Source organism: Cydia splendana, chromosome 7, assembly GCF_910591565.1.
Source record: "Cydia splendana chromosome 7, ilCydSple1.2, whole genome shotgun sequence".
Lineage (NCBI taxonomy): Eukaryota > Metazoa > Arthropoda > Insecta > Lepidoptera > Tortricidae > Cydia > Cydia splendana.
Window position 1 is genome coordinate 13,338,182 of NC_085966.1, and position 18,271 is coordinate 13,356,452.

At 38.4% G+C, this 18,271-nt stretch overlaps 1 protein-coding gene across 2 annotated transcripts; it reads right to left on the bottom strand.

The window, feature by feature from the left end:
* Positions 1-350: 350 nt before the first annotated feature.
* On the bottom strand, positions 351-16,875 carry LOC134792186 (synaptic vesicle glycoprotein 2C-like). Of its 2 annotated transcripts, none has more exons than XM_063763424.1 (11): positions 16,677-16,875; positions 9,465-9,518; positions 6,486-6,647; positions 5,280-5,442; positions 4,295-4,416; positions 3,717-3,958; positions 3,260-3,465; positions 2,566-2,825; positions 1,920-2,079; positions 1,536-1,663; positions 351-500 (listed from the first exon to the last, which is right to left on the bottom strand). In XM_063763424.1, exons 1-11 carry the CDS (start codon positions 16,678-16,680, stop codon positions 445-447), a joined length of 1,557 nt encoding a protein of 518 aa, XP_063619494.1. In that variant the 5' UTR covers positions 16,681-16,875; the 3' UTR covers positions 351-444. The 2 variants fall into 2 exon arrangements, with proteins under 2 accessions (XP_063619494.1, XP_063619493.1); XM_063763423.1 differs by lacking the exon at positions 16,677-16,875 and adding an exon at positions 9,644-9,817.
* Between the last annotated feature and the right edge of the window lie 1,396 nt (positions 16,876-18,271).

An 18,271-nucleotide genomic window follows, 5' to 3' on the forward strand; every position in this document is an offset into this window, starting at 1 on the left:
TATAATTATAAGGTAAATTGACCTTTAATAATAATAATAATTTAAGGGCACTGTAATATCAGTCAACTCTAAAATACTGTTACGTTCATTTCATACATTACATTAATAAGGCATTTTAAATACTGCATTCAATCACAGTAGTAGGTAACGAGCGTCGGATAGGTACCCATTCGAATCGCGACACAATATTCTAAGTATCTCGATAATAAATAATACTTAAGTCCTCAATATTTACATCCTAAATGATATGTACACTAAGGCCCTTGCCTGACTTGTCAGTACGCTATGCAGTGCTCAATACTTCGCCGCGATTGGCCAAACTGTTTTCCTACTATTTTGCGATTGGCCAAACTGTTTTCTTACTGGCAAATCAGGAAAGGGCCCAACTCCGGAGTGATTTCTACACAGACAGTCTAAGTCACTAATTGATGGCACGTTGGTAGTTTAGTCCAGTGCCTCTTGGCCTGTCTTTGGCAAGAAGAAGCAGAGGAACGCAGCCACTGTAATAGAAAATAAAAGTTAATATTTTTATTCATAAGAGTATTTTTAGCAGTAAATACAATTAAATCATAGACTAACGAATAGACGTGCAAAGTTAGACAGGAATTCATGACGTTAGGATTGGTAATAGTTTAACTTAAATGAATGTTTTTTTTAAAGTAGGTAATGTGATTTTCAATAATGGGGTTGGCCGGTGGAAGTTTTTAGCAGATGGCGCCATCATAGCTTGCCCCGTCAATCCCTAGAATTGTGTCAAATTTTTGTTTTTTTAATACCCTGGATGCCAGCTCTTTAAGCCAAATCTCATAGAAAAAGGGGCAAGCTATGATGGCGCCATCAAGGCAAACCTTTGACAGTTGCCAACCCCATTGGCGTTAACCGATTCTACGACTACTACTACGGGCATAAAGGTACCTAAATAAAAAACCGGACAAGTGCGAGTCGGACTCGCCCACCGCGGGTTCCGTACTTTTTAGTATTTGTTGTTATAGCGGCAACAGAAATACATCATCTGTGAAAATTTCAACTGTCTAGCTATCACGGTTCGTGAGATACAGCCTGGTGACAGACGGACGGACGGACGGACGGACAGCGGAGTCTTAGTAATAGGGTCCCGTTTTACCATTTGGGTACGGAACCCTAAAAATACGTGAGTCGCCGCGCCGCCTCATTCAATTTAAGGAGAATTAACTAGCAGAGGTAGGTACCAGACTGATTTGTGTAATTTACTATACAAATATATACTGTTCTTAGTTCTGAATAGAAAGTCTAATCTAAAATACTGTAAGTCGCCTTGGACCTTAAGATTTTTTCTGACAGACATAAATCTCGTCACTGGCACTGAATTCTTTTATATAATGACATATTCACACAGTTGACAGATAGAGGTCGGGTTTGAGCCATTCCCCCCTCGAGTTGTGAATGTATGCGTACCGCACGTAAACACAAGGAATTCGGAGTTTTGAAACTCGGTTAGCGGCATAATGTATTAAACTCTATGGACATAGTGCTGTCTCTTGTTAGCTGATACTTACTGAAGAGTAGGAATGCGAAGAGCGCGATGGGCACCACGCAGTTGATGTCGATGAGGTACCCGAAGGAGAGGTTGCCGATCAGCCCACCGCCTCGGCCCGCCGTCAGAGATAGCGCGGCAGCCATTACCCTGGGACAAACGGATTTTTATTATAATTTATATAACTAAAAGTACTAAAACTCCACAAGTTCAGAGTCATAGTGAACCGTACTAGTAACAACACTAACAACGTCTGATGTTACAGAAGACATAACATGCTGAACAAGACATAGCGCTTATGCTGAGGCCCAACTCTCCCCACTACTTTTTGATATATTTTATATCTAGTAAATAGGTAACTAAGTCTTTAGAATCTACAGCCTAAGCCTTTTTTTAAAGATCTTACCTAAGGTTCGTAGGGAACAAATCGACAAGCACGCAGAAGACGAGCGAGATGGCGAGCGAAGTGAGGGCTTCAAAGATGCAGGACATCACCAGGTTCTGGGTGGAGTTCTGCACGTAGTACATGGCGACTGTGACGATGCCGGCGACCGTTAAACTGAAGACTGCAGGGTAAAATAACGCGTTAATTACGTTTATACAAATATAACAGTTAAAGGTGCGTCCAGACATGGCGAGTTTTTGTGAAAGGCCTGCTAACTGCACGCGTGCATTACGCAGTGGGTGCACAAATGATGCGCAAGCGGCGCATTCGCCAAATTTGGACGTAACTGTGATGTTCAGTTGACACAAATTCTTGGATACGGGCCGCTTAGAATGTGAGGTTCGATGACAATAGATAAATAGGTAAGATACCATACCACATAGTTTCAGGTGTTTTAATCTATTTTCAAAGTTGCCCGTTGTTTGGGTGGTTATATTTAGTCATACTTGAGGTACCTGTCTAAGTTGGTACCATTAATTTATAGTGGTTATTCTAGGTTTAGAGGTATGTAGCTCCTGTAAACTTGCGGAAATTCCGCAATTAACTTATGAAGTAACGAGCAAGAAAAGTATAAGAATGTACGAGCGTATGGTCAGGCGATACTCACTCAAGAAGAATTTAGCTCCAAGCTTGTGGACGCATAGGGGCAGCCAAAGCGACGTGGGGATGCACGCCAGACCGACGATCAGAGTATGCATGTACACGCTGGATTCAATGGTCTTCAGGCAGTCGAAGGGATCGTCGTTGGCTTCCTCGGTGACGATGCCAGATACGTCGCAGACGGAGGCGGACACGTTGGGAAACTTGTGCTCGAATTCCTCGTAGCGGTTGAACAACTCGGGGAACCAGACCATGAGGGTGTAGTAGCTGGAATAGATGACGTAGATGAATTGTACACGGATAAGGTCAACGTCCGAGTGCTCATCACTGTCGCAGTAAATTTCATGTTTTAACTTGAGTACATACGTCATTAGCAATAGAGGTGACGGTTAGGTACCTTACAAGCGTTTGTTTTAAACCTTTGTGCTGTGAGTAAAAACCTGTGGGTATGGGAGTAGATAAAATAAACTTATTGCCTACACACTGAGCTTCGCACGTTTGTTAGACAGCGTAGCTCTTTTGTATGAGGGCGCACTGTGAAGTTGAAACCCAAAGCTTTCGATTCGATTCAAAAGTAACTTGTAAGAATGGGTTAGGATTGGCCGCTACAGGCGTAATGCTGTTGGGATCAAATTCAGTGAAATTGTTTCCCAAGTTCTTATGTTTGATGACTGGTTTTATGAGAAATAGCGTTAACTTACGCCGTAGTGAGGCCGAACTGGATAAGGCAAGTCAGCACGGTGTATTTGAGGTAAGGCGGCTTGCAGAGCGCCTTGGTCTGGGCCCAGATCTCGCTGAACAACCTCTTGAGGTCCTTGGGTTTGCGCATGCTGAGGCTGCGCACAGACTTCTGTGAGTGCTGGGACGCCACCGATATGGTTCGCACTTTCTCCTTGAGGCTCTTGATCTGGAATTGAAAGACAGTTACATAATTACATTTCTTCGTGAATTTAAGATCTCTTCGTCGTCTCTTCATGAAAATCATTAATAATAATAATTCCCTCCATGCAAGGAGGTCGAAAGCAATGTGAGCTGCCATTTGCACACAAGCCTGAGGCCCGGCTGTATTGAGGTGTGCAATAAAGAGTATTTGATTGTAGTGTGTATACTTTTGACTATATTTCTGAATGGAAAGCTAGAGAAAGTAACTGAACTTACGGGATAGTTATCGGGGTCGTCGCCGGTGTTCTGCTTGTAGACGCTCTTGAGGCACTTGAGCGCGTCATCGTAGTCGCCGCACTCGATCATGAACTTGGGGCTCTCGGGGAAGGTCAGCAGCCAGAAGCCCAGGAGGAGGGACGGCACGCCGCAGGCGGCCACGAACCAGTTCCAAGAGTCGTAGGAGAAGGAGCCGCTCTCGATGCGGATGCCGGTGATGGGGATGATGGCCCAGGCGATCACTGTGGGAGAGGAGTTCATGTTAGGTGAGTAAATCTTTGAGTAAGGGTGCTTCAGACTTCAACTTTAGGTAGGAGTTTCTGATAGAAGCGAGTATCAATCCATATAAATTATCAATATTTGGAATTTTTAGTCTGATAAATATGGCGTGTATAAAAGTTACAATTATTTGAAAGTATGTTTTTGTTTTAAAACCGTTAACTTTGGAAACTAGTAATTGTTTTAAACTATTAAATACTTGCACTGCACATTGTTTAAAATATGGATTTATGAAATAACAATCCTGCAAAGTTAACGCCCCTTTATAGAACACACGGTAATAATATATATATACGTACAAGGAAGCAAGATGACTCCTAGAGTCCAGAACATTTCCATCCAACAGAGGATCTTCTCTCTGTATTTAGTTTGCTGGAACTCTCCCAGGTACGGGAAGCAGATACCCATGGCGCCGGCGACACTGGAATAAACCAGAAATTTATTAGGAAAACAAATAGGTATATGCACACCCTGGAAATAGAAGTCAGATGCTCAGATGTGAGATTGTTACGAAGCGTGATAGGCTCACTAAAGGCACGTGAGAGTACCCTTGTGATCCTAAATTAAGAAAATTAGGTAGGTATTAAAATTGATACCCTATTTTTAATAGCGTTTTGAAATTATGAAAAACGCTTTGGACATTATACATTTTTAGCGGCCACGATCGAAAGAAGATGTCGATTTTCAGATGTCACAGACTACGAGTATCTACAGTCAATGGTCAAGACCTATGTCATCTCTATTCCCATTGTTTTTCCTTAATGCCATCAATTAAAAAAACGACGGTCTATTATTTTACGATCTAGTAATGGTCGTGGGAACTCGGAGAGCGATGTTCAATAGAGCAGATATGACGCGTGAGTGTTCCCTTCGCTCTCTGAATACAGCGTTTCAGTCGTAACAATATAAGTAGTATCTCGAGATCCGTAACAATTATGTGCAATCGAGGATCACATAATAGTTCATCTGAGAAGCTCTTAGGAATAGCCGTTTAGAATTTGCAGGCTCATCATTGTTGCGAAGTGTCAAACGTGACATTTTTCCATCGCAGTTAAGCTTCGGCAGGAAATATCACGTGTAGATCTATCGATGCTACCTACGATGCTAAGTTCCTAATGCTATGACGCATTTTCTGCAATGCATTTTTGTGTTTGACCCAATGGTTGAATAGCCATCAAGCTGCATCCCTAATAAGGTCGTCATAGGAACGGCTTAGATACGATCTAGCCGTTTTACTTAGTAAAGGAGGTTTGTAATGCAAAAGGCTTATAAAAAAAAACATACGCAAAGCCGTTGATGAACCGGCAAGCCATGAAGATGGAGAGGACCTGCACGAAGGACGAGACGATCCCGCAGAAGCCGTCCAGCATCAGCGTGGACACTAGCACGATCTTGCGGCCCTTGGTGTCGGCCAGGCAGCCCCAGAAGTACGAACCGATCACCATGCCTGCAATAGAGTAATACGACTTAGAAATATCTAGTGATTCAAAAGACTCGAGCCTTTTATCTCTTTTTTTAGGGCTCGCCTCATCTCTTGACGCCTAAAAGGCTAAAAGCCTTTTCTATTTAATTAGTAATATAGGCTTTTAGCCTTTTAGGCGTCAAGAGATGAGTCAAAGTTCTTTTGGATCACTAGAAATATCTCATATGCCTTTAGGTAGGCCACCCAGAAGATGCTACTCATTTGTCAGCATTGTTAGGACTTGGTTCGACCTATGCACACGATCATTAGCGCGGTTGTATGCGTCTGTGCCTAAATATAGCTCTTATGATAGCCAACCGGTAAAAGATGGCACAAGAAGACGAAAAAGAAATGTAGGGACCTATGCCTTTTAAAGACCTCTCTTTGATACGATTTTATTATGACGTTTAAAAATTCAGGCTGCGATCACACATTTGGACTATGCCTACTGGTAATAAGTATGCCATCTACTAAATAATTGATATAATTTTCTTAAGTAAGTAAAAGTTCACAAATTTCACGACTCCGGAAGAATAATCCTCTAAATTCGCATTTCAAATCTCATTTGCAATTCAGATTCAGGTACATTATGCAGATTTGTTCGCGCGCTTCAAATAAGACTGTAATAACCAAAATACCTATGTATGTTTTAAATAAGTACCGACGTGTCAGCAGAACACTTCGGCTAAGCCACAGCTGAGAATACATTTGTACCTATTAGTCAAAGTCTTGACTGGAATATGTTGCTGATGACGAAATTTAATAAGGTATTTTTCTTGTCGTAGACTGAATTAGTATCACTCCAGTTGACAATATGTAATTATATTAATTATTAACAGCTTATGTGCATTAATGAAAAAGGGGTCCTTACCCCTTTATGTAGATAAGGATCCAATCAGGAAATTAGGCTGTATAGCCTTTAACCTAGTAAATATATGGCCTCAGGAGAGATCCCACCGACCACCGACCGTCTCTCCTACCTACAGAGTTATATGACCCATATACATATACGTACAACCGGCACTTACCCAACATGGGGGCAGCAGTAAGCCAGCCCTTATCGGCGGAGGTCATGCGGAAGTCGCAAGTGGCCGCCGGCAGCACGAACGACACGATGGTGATGCCGATGGCCGTGTTGGCGTAGATCAGCCCGGTGATGGCCAGCAGGCAGAAGTGGAAGCGGCCGAAGCCTGGCCAACAAAAAAAACATTTAGGAAAAAGTAAGCAACGTTTACAATGTATACGCGCGGAAAATATTTTTTTTTTTGTGTTTGAGAATGAACATATAGACTTGCGCCGGAAAATGATATAAGTACCTATGATAAACAGGGTATTAAGTATTGCTGAAATGGGATGGTACCATCCCGGTTTTATAAGTTGGTAAACATGAACACTAGGCACATGTTTTATTTTTTGGCAGAATGTATTAATGTAACTCGTTGGAAAATGTTCACCTATACTTTTGAAATTTATTACTTATCTATCAACTCTATTATAATAAGACTTAGGTAAGAGTCTTGTTAAATAGATTGTGCTCAGCAAGGTTAATTATTTACACGAGGGCAGTAATCGTTGGGACGAAATTATATATTTGAACAGAAATGTCACAAACCTTATCCCATAAGCCTAACCTATATCATATAAGTATGTAAAATTACCGGGATTTGAACCCAGGACCATCGGATTCATGTTACCTAATGTTTTTGATAAGTACATACATAAACTTAAAGGACCTAAGGTAAAGGGCCCCTGAGGGCCTACCGCGAACCACTTTTGAGGTGTTGCCTCTCAGTCACACTTATGTACGAATTTACAAGTGCGACAGAGAGGCAACACGTCAGACGTGGTTCGCGGTAGGCCCTCTGTTTCGGCAGGTTAAGGCTCTTGAGAGTTTGTATATATTTTTTTTAAATAGTACTAAGCATATCAATACCTTGAAAGCTTTTGAGTAAGTTATATTAGTTCTTTGTTAATAATTTAATGTATAAACTATAGGGTTTTAGTTGAAACTTTTTTTTATATGAATTTTTTCGTGAACCTCTTATTTGGCTCCCATTTCGTGATACAAATTTAGCTCAGCTCCTAAGTTCGTGAATTCGTGTCCCCTGTTTCGGAATACATTTTCTTAGAGTAATTGGTGATAATTTGCTGATAATCATTTTAAATATTTAACGGTCTTACCTACTTACGAATAATTGTAAGGTCAAATTAAAAATAATATTTTAAAAATATGTTAAATTGAGAGCTAAGCTTAAAGTTTTTTGTACTCGTCGACTTTAATGGTTGAATTAAGACTTTGTAAACCATATGGGTAGTTTAATACTTGATTAAAAGCCGAACTATATAAAAAAAAAAAAATATATATATATATTTACTTATAAAAAAAAATTACTATCTTATACGTTAAATATAAACATACACAAAAATAAATCAAATAAATTGAATTATAAATAAAATTGTGCTAGTAGTTAATATGAGAATATACGTGAAATATACCTTATAAAATTTTACTCGGGTCACATTTAAACTCGTTTTATGAGAATTCTAGATCTTCGTTGTTATATTTAAAAAAATCGGGCAAGTGCGAGTCGGACTCGCGCACGAAGGGTTCCGTAGCATATAAAAAAAAAACAAAAAAAAAGCTAAAAAAAAAAACGGTCACCCATCCAAGTAGGTACTGACCACTCCCGACGTTGCTTAACTTTGGTCAAAACTCACGTTTGTTGTATGGGAGCCCCATTTAAATCTTTATTTTATTCTGTTTTTAGTATTTGTTGTTATAGCGGCAACAGAAATACATCATCTGTGAAAATTTCAACTGTCTAGCTATCACGGTTCGTGAGATACAGCCTGGTGACAGACGGACGGACGGACGGACGGACGGACAGCGAAGTCTTAGTAATAGGGTCCCGTTTTACCCTTTGGGTACGGAACCCTAACAAGCACTCAAAATGTATCTAGAAAATCCTTGATTCGTTAGTGGCACGAAATAGGAGACACACGTAAAATAAAATGACCGCTATTTCGTCAGTCGATTTATTGAAATTTTAAGGTATTTCTATGCATATATTCAATATTTTTTCTTATCAAATCAATTACTAAGGAACCCACAGAAACACTCCCAAAAACTTTTATTCGAATGGGTTTAGCTTTTCCTTCCTATAAGCTTAACAAGTCAGAGCGCGCACCTTACGCCTAAAAAAAGTGCACGCATACAACACAGCTGTTCGCGGCCGCCTGACAGTTTCGACCGTCGTATTACTCTCAGTTTAATCACTAAAATATTGGTTATTATTTTATTGAAGAGATTAAATAATAAATATTTTTTTCATATGTATAACTTGAATAAAAAATATTTGAATTCCTTATTATTTGCGCCAGAAACAAAACTAACGAAATAACGTACTAACACGAACTTGGGGCCCGTTACCTTACAACGATTTGCGTTAACAAAGTACAAAATAATACATTTTCAGAGGAATAAACATAATATTCCGAAAGACAAAAAGACAATATAAGTATGCCTAATATTTAGCCTCCAGCCGCATTAGTTTTGGTAGTAGGTAGACCACCTCCGATTACTTCGTACATTTTCTTAAGGTGAGGTGTTATAATTTAGTGTTTTGTTTATATCGATAAACTTTAAAGCGGATTGTATATTTATTATAATGTCTTTATCACATAGTGATTGTTATTCGACAACAGGAAAAAAATGCAAATTTCACAGGTAAGTAGGTAGATCTATGATCTTTTATTGAGTACAGTTAAATTAACGCGTTAAAAATATTGTGCTACTCGTCTTACCATAATATTCAATCTAATTTAATATGTACCATACTATGTATACATTAGATATAATATACCTACATATACAATATTATTATTATATATATAATATTAATATAATATATATATTATGCCTAATGTATACATATATGTTGCAGACAACAATAAACAAAAATAACAACCAACAACTTTTTTTTTTTGTAATGTCGTGTTAAACTAACCTGTTGCCGAAATGGCTGCCTCGAAGTCCGCCCCATGCTCTAAAAAGTCTAGACCTGTAAGAAAAAAAAAGAATTATAATTTACAGCCAGTACGAATTCAGGTTAACGATACGGTTAATGTTAATTAGTAAGTTTATGGAATACGGGTGATAGTATTTATTTAACGCCCGGACACTTATCTACTAGAATTGGCTTGTCAACGTATGTAATCACAGTGGTCACTAACTCCTCGCTCATTTTCGATTGTAAATCGCACATTCATGATGCGGAAATAACACTAAAACGCCCGATCCAATCGATAGGTGTAAAGTTATTAAACAACACAATTTCTGTGTACGTTTATTGCGAGTTGTTGTTAAATTACACTTCATCCACAAATAACTAAATAATTGGCACGACGCTTCGGAGTGCTTCGCGTTTTCTTACAGCCAATATTCGATGACACGAAATAATTAGAATTCCGCACTGCAACATACGCCCTATTGTGTTGTTGTAACGTCTGCTTTTGATCAGCTAACAGGACTAGATATTTAAAAGCATTTGTGGGTAGGAGTTTATCAAAGTAAATTAAGCTTTGTGGGGGTTTCCAAACAATTTCACATAGCTGTACCTAACCATGACGAGAAAATTTCTATACTTAGTTACTTCGGTATAATTGGGAAAGTTATATTTAATAAGTAAGCTTTTAAAAATGTACAAAGTGTATTTTTAGGTTTAAAGAGAACAAAGGGTAAACAATAATTCTATTATCTTTTCCAAGGTTAAACAAAGGCAGTTGAGGTACAAGAAAACATACGATATTTATCCGAAATCTATGACAGACTGAAGAGAGACTGAAGTATTTATGTACTTAAAATTTATCTTACGGAGTGTAGATAATGTCATTGTTCACGTTACGGATAAATATTTATCTTTTAGCCAAAAGTAGAAACCGCCATCCCTTAGCCATTCTACCTGTGTACCAAGCTATGTCGTACAAACAGACAAGTAAAAACACTGAAAAATATCAGATCTAGAGTAGGTATAGCACATGTAATGGATATTATAACCTTCTCAAAGAGTATCATACATTCATCATTGACTTATTTCGAAGTTACTGTTATCTAAACATTTACTAATGTATTGGTAATAACCATAAAAATTGTTTATCTGCCAAAAGTATGCTATTAAGTACATAATATATGTTGTTAGCCCAAAACTATAACAAGGAAAATACTTACAGAAAATATAGCCTAGGTACTTACATATTTAATTAAACTTCTGCATTTAAACCAAAAGTAGGTTATCTCGTTTAATTAAAGTTATTAAAAATAAAGCCTGTGCAAATATGTATAAACTTATTAATTACATGCGTACTACACTTATATAGGTACTTGTACAGCTTCTTCAACGCTCTTATCTTATCTTTACGAAAATAAACGGTAGCGGTATTTACAATACGGAGTGCATGATTAATCAATTTTAAAATGAATGCGAGATGGGGCTTTTGGCGTCGTAAATAAGTCAGCAGTGACATGTCTAAACACGGGGTGTTATCAGTGTGGTAGTGCGTGCGCTGGCAAATATGCTTGACTGACAATGACACGACCGTGTGGCATTGTCAGGCTAAGGTTACCATTTCGAAATACTGCGGAGTGATAAGGAATAGAGCAGGAAAGGCTCACGTTAGGCACCGTGGGTGACCGTGGCGAGTCCGTGTCTAACAGATGATTTTGACTTGGTAGATTCATCAGTTAAGCCGGGAAGAGCTCTACTCTGGAGTAACATTAGAGGTTAATTGACTTTTTAGCAATTAAAACTTTGCTTGTTTTACAAGCTACTAGCCTTCGTAAATCGGTCCTTGATGGTCGGTTTGCCACCTATCACTAGAAGTTAGGTAAATGGTAGCCATGTCACCTTCTGTCTCTTTCTTGAGTCAAATTGGGTTCTAAATAGTTTCGAGATTCCAAATTCTCTGGGCAATCAATCGTATTGAATGTGCTCTGTCTGCAAGTGTTTGCACAGTTGGATTCGGCTCGTTAGCAGGGCAGTTAATAAAAATTATGTATCTAAAAGTGTGTGTATGCATTTTGCAACTTACCACCCGCGTTCAAGGTGAGTCTAGCAATAAACGAGCCAAGTACGGGCGCTGAATGGGTCATCATCATCAGATAATTAATTACAAAGTACCTAGACAACACGTGAGATCCCTGTAACGCCATCTACTTGTAGCCTTAAGGACATATTTAGATTGTAAGTACGTACTTTAATTTCAGATTACATTAGAGGCGCTATGCTTGATAGCTTGTATGACTGATATGGTAAATTAAATTAAATTAAAATTAAAATTCATTTATTTCAAGTATCTGTGACTCATAAATACGTAATTCAAATGTAAAATGTCCATACATCAGCCACTTAATTTTAAATAGGTATATCTGATTTTAGGACATATTATCACCACACTAGCGACCCGCCCCGGCTTCGCACGGGTTAACAAATTATACACCTCAACCTTCCTCAAGAATCACTCTATTGATAGGTGACTCTCGTATGAAAATTCGTTCAATAGTTTTTGCGTTTATCTCGAACATACAAACAAACAGACAGACGCGGCGGAGGACTTTGTTTTATAAGGATTAAGGTGTAGTGATAGCGATGTACCTAATTTATTTTTCATCCTTCGTTTTCAGTAGCAAATACTTTATTATACCGCTGAAATAAAAGGAATCATGTTATGTTTAAAGGTAGACGTCCACAGGGTCGCACGCCACGCATTGGACGCATCGCACGCAACGGATTTTAGTATTCTTTGTATTAAGAAAGAATAGAAAGTCACACAAGTGCGTCCACTTATTCGCACCGTGTGGCCACCGTGGGAGTAGTGTCCCACTGATGGGCAAAGACCTCCCTCCTCCACGCGTGACCCATTCTAGACCCGTCTCCCACCAGTTCCTAACAAAGGTATACAGCTACCTAGGTGGGTACGTTAGTTGGTAACACATACCAACACTTCTTTGTTTCAGTACTTTGCCTGAAGATTCCCTGTCTTATTATTAACATGTCTCTGCCTCGGATATAAATGATACTAATGACGACTTATGGTTCTTGATTAGCTACGGGGTCTCGTGACGGCGGCGTAGGGCTTTGCGCTGGGGTTGGGACAAACACACGCAATTCAATGGACAAATTAATTTGCAGTCTCCTTGAAATAATTGACGCTTCTCAGAGCTTTAGGGCAAGTATGAGTAGGATCATGACTCAAACATTAATTGATACCGACTCTGACAACTAAAAGGCGCACCACACATTCTGAGTAACGATCTACAAGTCGATATACATATACATATATATTATTATTTACTACTACCTGACCTTAAAAATATACATATGTATTTTTTTTTCTGATTGCTGGCCTAAACAAGCGTCCAGGTGTCTCGCATACTGTGAGACTGTGAATAAGTGAAGATTTGAAGAATAATTTCTACACCGTTACTTATAAACAAGTGTGTTAATTAATATGAATAAATTGCAACTGTAACTGGCGTAAACCGTTCTTGTAAATAAATATTATGTAGGCTAAAATTATCAGAAATTACTTTACCGGAATTTCTATGGCCACGGAATAACATCAGATTATCTATCTATGGCATCTGATACCCGAAAATTATCTGCCATAGACAATATTTATGCATTTATTTATTTTATGTTTTTTAGTTCGTGTGTAATTCGTAATTTGTAATGCGCCTAACGTATGGTTCGCGTAAGATCTTATTAGGCTTAACGTCACGGACGAATTAAGACAAATTAGGATTACATGAATACCTACATACGTTAAATTGAACAAGTTATTTGGCACGAAGGCTGTGAACAATAGTTTTGCATATGAATATAAAAATTAATGATATCTCTTTGACAATTAGCAACGACGTTTTTGGGCTTTGTAAGTAAACTTGATTGATGCGAAAAGAATACGCAGATTGTTCATGGCTATGAATTTATTATTAGGTTTGGTGACTGCTTTTAGTAAATTACAATTTATTGTTTTTTGATTTACAATTCAATGAATCAAAATCTAAATTGCATTTTGGAAAAAAAATTATCTAGTATTTTCTTCTATATAATACAATTTATTGTTTTTTGATTTACAATTCAATGAATCAAAATCTAAATTGCATTTTGGAAAAAAAATTATCTAGTATTTTCTTCTATATATATATGTACTAGATTAGTTTTTAAATTGCTAGTTTTTATCAGACTATCCATTTGACTACAATATGCTTAATTAAGTATCGTGTCATATTAAACAGATACTCAACTTCGGAGCAAACAGTTGTTTCATTAAGTGCGGGTCGAACCATGCATAATGGAGGGTTCCTTACCGTAATACCAACAATATAAAAAGCCACTTCGAGGCACTTACGTCGTTTTAATAAGAATATAAGTTTTTGGAAAAATACAATATATTCAAAAAAACGCTCTTTAAAAACCTTCATATTATTTTACGTTTACTTTACGTTTTAGTTATATGTTTGGAGTCCCCCCCCCCCTCTAAATATATATTTTTTTATAAATTTTAACTTCTAAACTAAGTAGCGTACTTATTACAAAATACACCTACGTTTAAAATTTCATTAAAATGTATCTTAGTTTATGAGTAAAATGGCTGTGACATACGGACAGACGGACATGTCGAAACTACAAGGCCGTCAGCAGGGTGTGAGGATGAATATCCTCACACCCTAGAACCTGGGATGTAACACAATACCCCTGGGGTTGCAGGCGTCCATAGGCTACAGTGACTGCTTAATATCAGGCGGGCCGTACTAATTTACCCCCGACGTGGTATTAAAAATAGGGTTCCGATTTTGCCATTTTGGCTACGGAACCCTCAAAATTCTACATGTGTCAAACTCTATTTATCTAAGTATGTAATTACGAACGCTAGTAACACTTAATAGATAATTGTTATCAATTTCGTGACAAATAACACTTAATATGACCCATACGAAACGGTTTACCTGGTTCTAGTTTAGGCGTCCTATTTATCCACGTTTTATTACCTAAGTACAAATATAAGTTTTTACACTTACCTAATTATTTATTATTTTAACACTTTTAAGTACTTTTTAATTTTAAGCTCCATTTTTTTTACTCGTATGTACCTAAGTTAACCCAAACCCAAAGCAACCTCTTTAATATAATGTATATTTTTTTATTATTATTTGTATCTCCTTGGATATCACGGGCCTATAATCCCGGCTTTTTGATAGGCTTGCGTGGGGACATAATGTATATTTTTTTATTATTATTAGTTAATACAGCATCCTAACATGTGATTAGTTCTGTCTAATGTGTTGAAACTTGCGGTGAAAGCATATTTCCTGTTACAGGTTAATACATTTTAGTAACTATCGAGAGCTTAAAATTTATCATTCATTATATTTAGAATACAATGGATTTATATGTTTTTAACTTTTTATGTTAATATTCTGTTTAGATGTCCAGTTATGCCAAAAATTTCTATATACTTAATTTTGGCTGACACTTGAAGACAATATCACTTCCTCAAAGCTGCATTGTTTTTTTAGCAAAAAATTAAGCTAATGCCATGTTTAAAATCGAAACAGGTGTCAATTATTTCGAGGAACAGTTAAAATTTTGTCAATGTCCAGGACAGGAGATGTCGCGATGAACGACAACCGAGAAATCGTTTTCGGTTCCATCGATCCATTGCTCTGCTTGACTCACCGTGTAAACTTCATTACAATTTAAAACTAAATCATGTAAAACAAGAACAGGCAACAATCGACTTTGTATCTATTAGATAACGTCCAAAGTTAAGAGGAAACATGAGAAGGAGGTTACATGAGGAAAAGATTTTCCTGCTACTGTTAACCATGCTAGACAAGAACTGTTCGTGTACAAAAGCCATTGTACACCAAAATGTTTAAAAAGTATTAAGTATAATTGCTTTGAATTTTTTTTGATGCTAATGTTTGGTATATAATATACGTGATTGTCTAAGCGTAGCTAATAGTTATTCATCTAAACTGTGGTCATATACAGACATTACCTACTACTAAAATGGTCAGGTAGATGAATATTTTTTGAAAATCACAATAAGTTTTACACGTTCCCTGGCCGGGTGCCCCCAATTTTTTCAGGAGTCTGTGCTTCCACTATGGGTTCACAACTTCAAATTGGTAGCACACTTGGACGTGCATTGGGACAGTGAACGTGTTAATGTTATGTAATAGACAAATTCTTGAATGAAATTGGTAGAAATATTTAGCAAAACGATTTGCAATAAATACAGGGCATATTTTAAGTCTACGTAATCACCGATCAGTCGTCATAAAAAATGACGTCGGACGCCTCGACCTTCCCGAGTCATCCTTAAATCGCTACTCTTCTGTGGTCTGTACCATCTTTTGGATGTCTTACATTATTTAATTCACTTAATTAAATTGGAACTGTGCTAATTTTAAGCAGAACCAAGACATACATTCCTAAATGAATATTTTTTGCGTTGTGACTTAACTCACAATAAAATGTATAAAAATACCTTTACAGTACATATGGTCCTATTTTCCCGCACTAATGCGAAAAATAGCACTTTTCGTGCGATGTCAAAAGTTTAAAGGGCCATATGTACTGTAAAACGTTGTACGATACATGTGCGAATTTCCTCTTTTCCGCACTTGTATCGTAAATAACTATTATACCCTGCAAGTTCAAAAAGTGAAATGTAATAATAATGAATGAAACTTTCATGAGTTGTTTCACACAATATGTTAACAAAATAGAACTTGTCCCGTAAACTTAGAACATTAATTTACTTGAACGTGATGTTTTTCGTTTATTATTTGACGCTGGAAAACTGGCATATATATACTAACAACGGCGGATTAATATCTATTTATACGCATGAGTTTGCATTGACCTACCCTCATCATGCTTAATTAGTTTAACCTGTTCGTGACCTACACATAATGATATTTTTGATGGAAACTCGCTATTCGCGATTACTTAAATATTAAATGAAGTTAGTTTTTCGATATGTGGGTAGGGTACCAATTCCAATGATAAATGTGGAATTTTGGAGGTATCGTTTATTGCTTTCTATGAATTTCGGAGGTACACTTGAAGATGTAAATAATGAATACATATTGATGAAAGTGATATGTTCGCGTTTCTCATTAAAATGTGATAAATTTATAGACTGCTTACCCATTTTGATTCACACGTTTCACTTCACTTTTATAAACGTCCGATATGAGATCACGTAATCGAGATATGTCGGCACTACCGTTGTATCATCATCACCCTCGCTACATAAGAATGCGCGTACGCCGGTACCTCGAGAGCCTGCCTCAAGGGTGCGCGTGCAGTCTCCGCAGACTGTCCTATGCGAATGCGTCCCGAGCTACCGCGGCCGTCCAAGATTCCTTCCACACGTGATAACGATAAGGCCCGATCGCTCATCTCGCTTATCTCGACGGTGACCATCGATCAGCGCGCTGACTTCTAGGCCGACATTGTAGCTGTGCTGGGCTGGCTGATTTTGTAACGTTGCGTAACGGTGACGTCACGTACCCTCCCGACATTAAAGGCCAAGCCACACCGGATGCGTATGCGTAGACGTGCACGTGCACGTACGCGTCCCGATGCGTTGTATAATACGAAAACTCATACGAGAGGACACACCGCTTGCGTGACGTGTGCGTGACGTGCGCGTACGCGTGACTTGCACGCAACGCAGCTCCGACGAGACAAACCGGCTGCGTGCTGCGTGCACGCGTCCACGCACCGGAGCGGCAACGTCGCTTCGTTGCGTGCAGTGATGACGTTGTGTTTAACTGCGTTCCCTATGAGAGGGCGAACCGAGCAGGTTCGGACACGCACAGCTCGGTGCTGCATAGGTGCTGTGCGTGTACACGCGCAGCTCGCTTGTATTTATTTACAACTCGGCCGGTGCGCGTGCTGGTTTTTAATATGGATTCAGTGATAAAAGAAAAACTAATTAATATATTCGTCAATACGAATGTATATTTACAACATATAGCACAAAGATTCCAAAAAAATACGTCTTATAAAAATTTGGCCTGTGGGAACAAATCGATGTTAGGTACTAATAATACTATTGGAAAACAAGGTTGTTGTATTGTGAACTGAATAATAATATTATGTACTCTGAATTATCTCGATTCAAATATGAGACATTTTTTTCCTCTAATTGCAATGTCGGCATTCTGTGAGCTGCTTCCATTTGCAACAGGAGTATAATAGAATAGAATACCATTTATTTCAGTATAAGTAACAGTATAATAACATGATGTACTGGCGCAGGAGTGTATTTTATTTTACTGCACGCATGACCGAGCTGCAGCGTGCGCTTGCGTGACGTGTACAGCACACTGCGTGGCGTGCGCTGCGTGACGTGCGCGTCACCCGGTGTGACAGGGGTGCTGCGCACGTCTACGCTTACGTCGACGCACACGTGCTGCACACGCAGCCGGTGTGGCTCGGCCTTTATCCTTTGAAAGAGCTTGGTCGTGACCGTGACAAGGTACGAGTAGCTGCAGCAAACCTTTGTAAACGTTCAGATAGCAGCTTCAGAATCCTCTAGCAATTTGGCAAACCAATCAGAGAATGTTAACTTTTGTAGTACTTACCTCAGGATATGACTTGTGTATTGTAATGTAACTAAATTGCTGATCTGGCGGTCTAGCATGAGTTGCGTTCTCGCGCGCGACTCCATACATCAAGCGCGACTGCAAGTATGGACTCCGCGCGAGAACGCAACTTATGCTAGACCGCCTGAC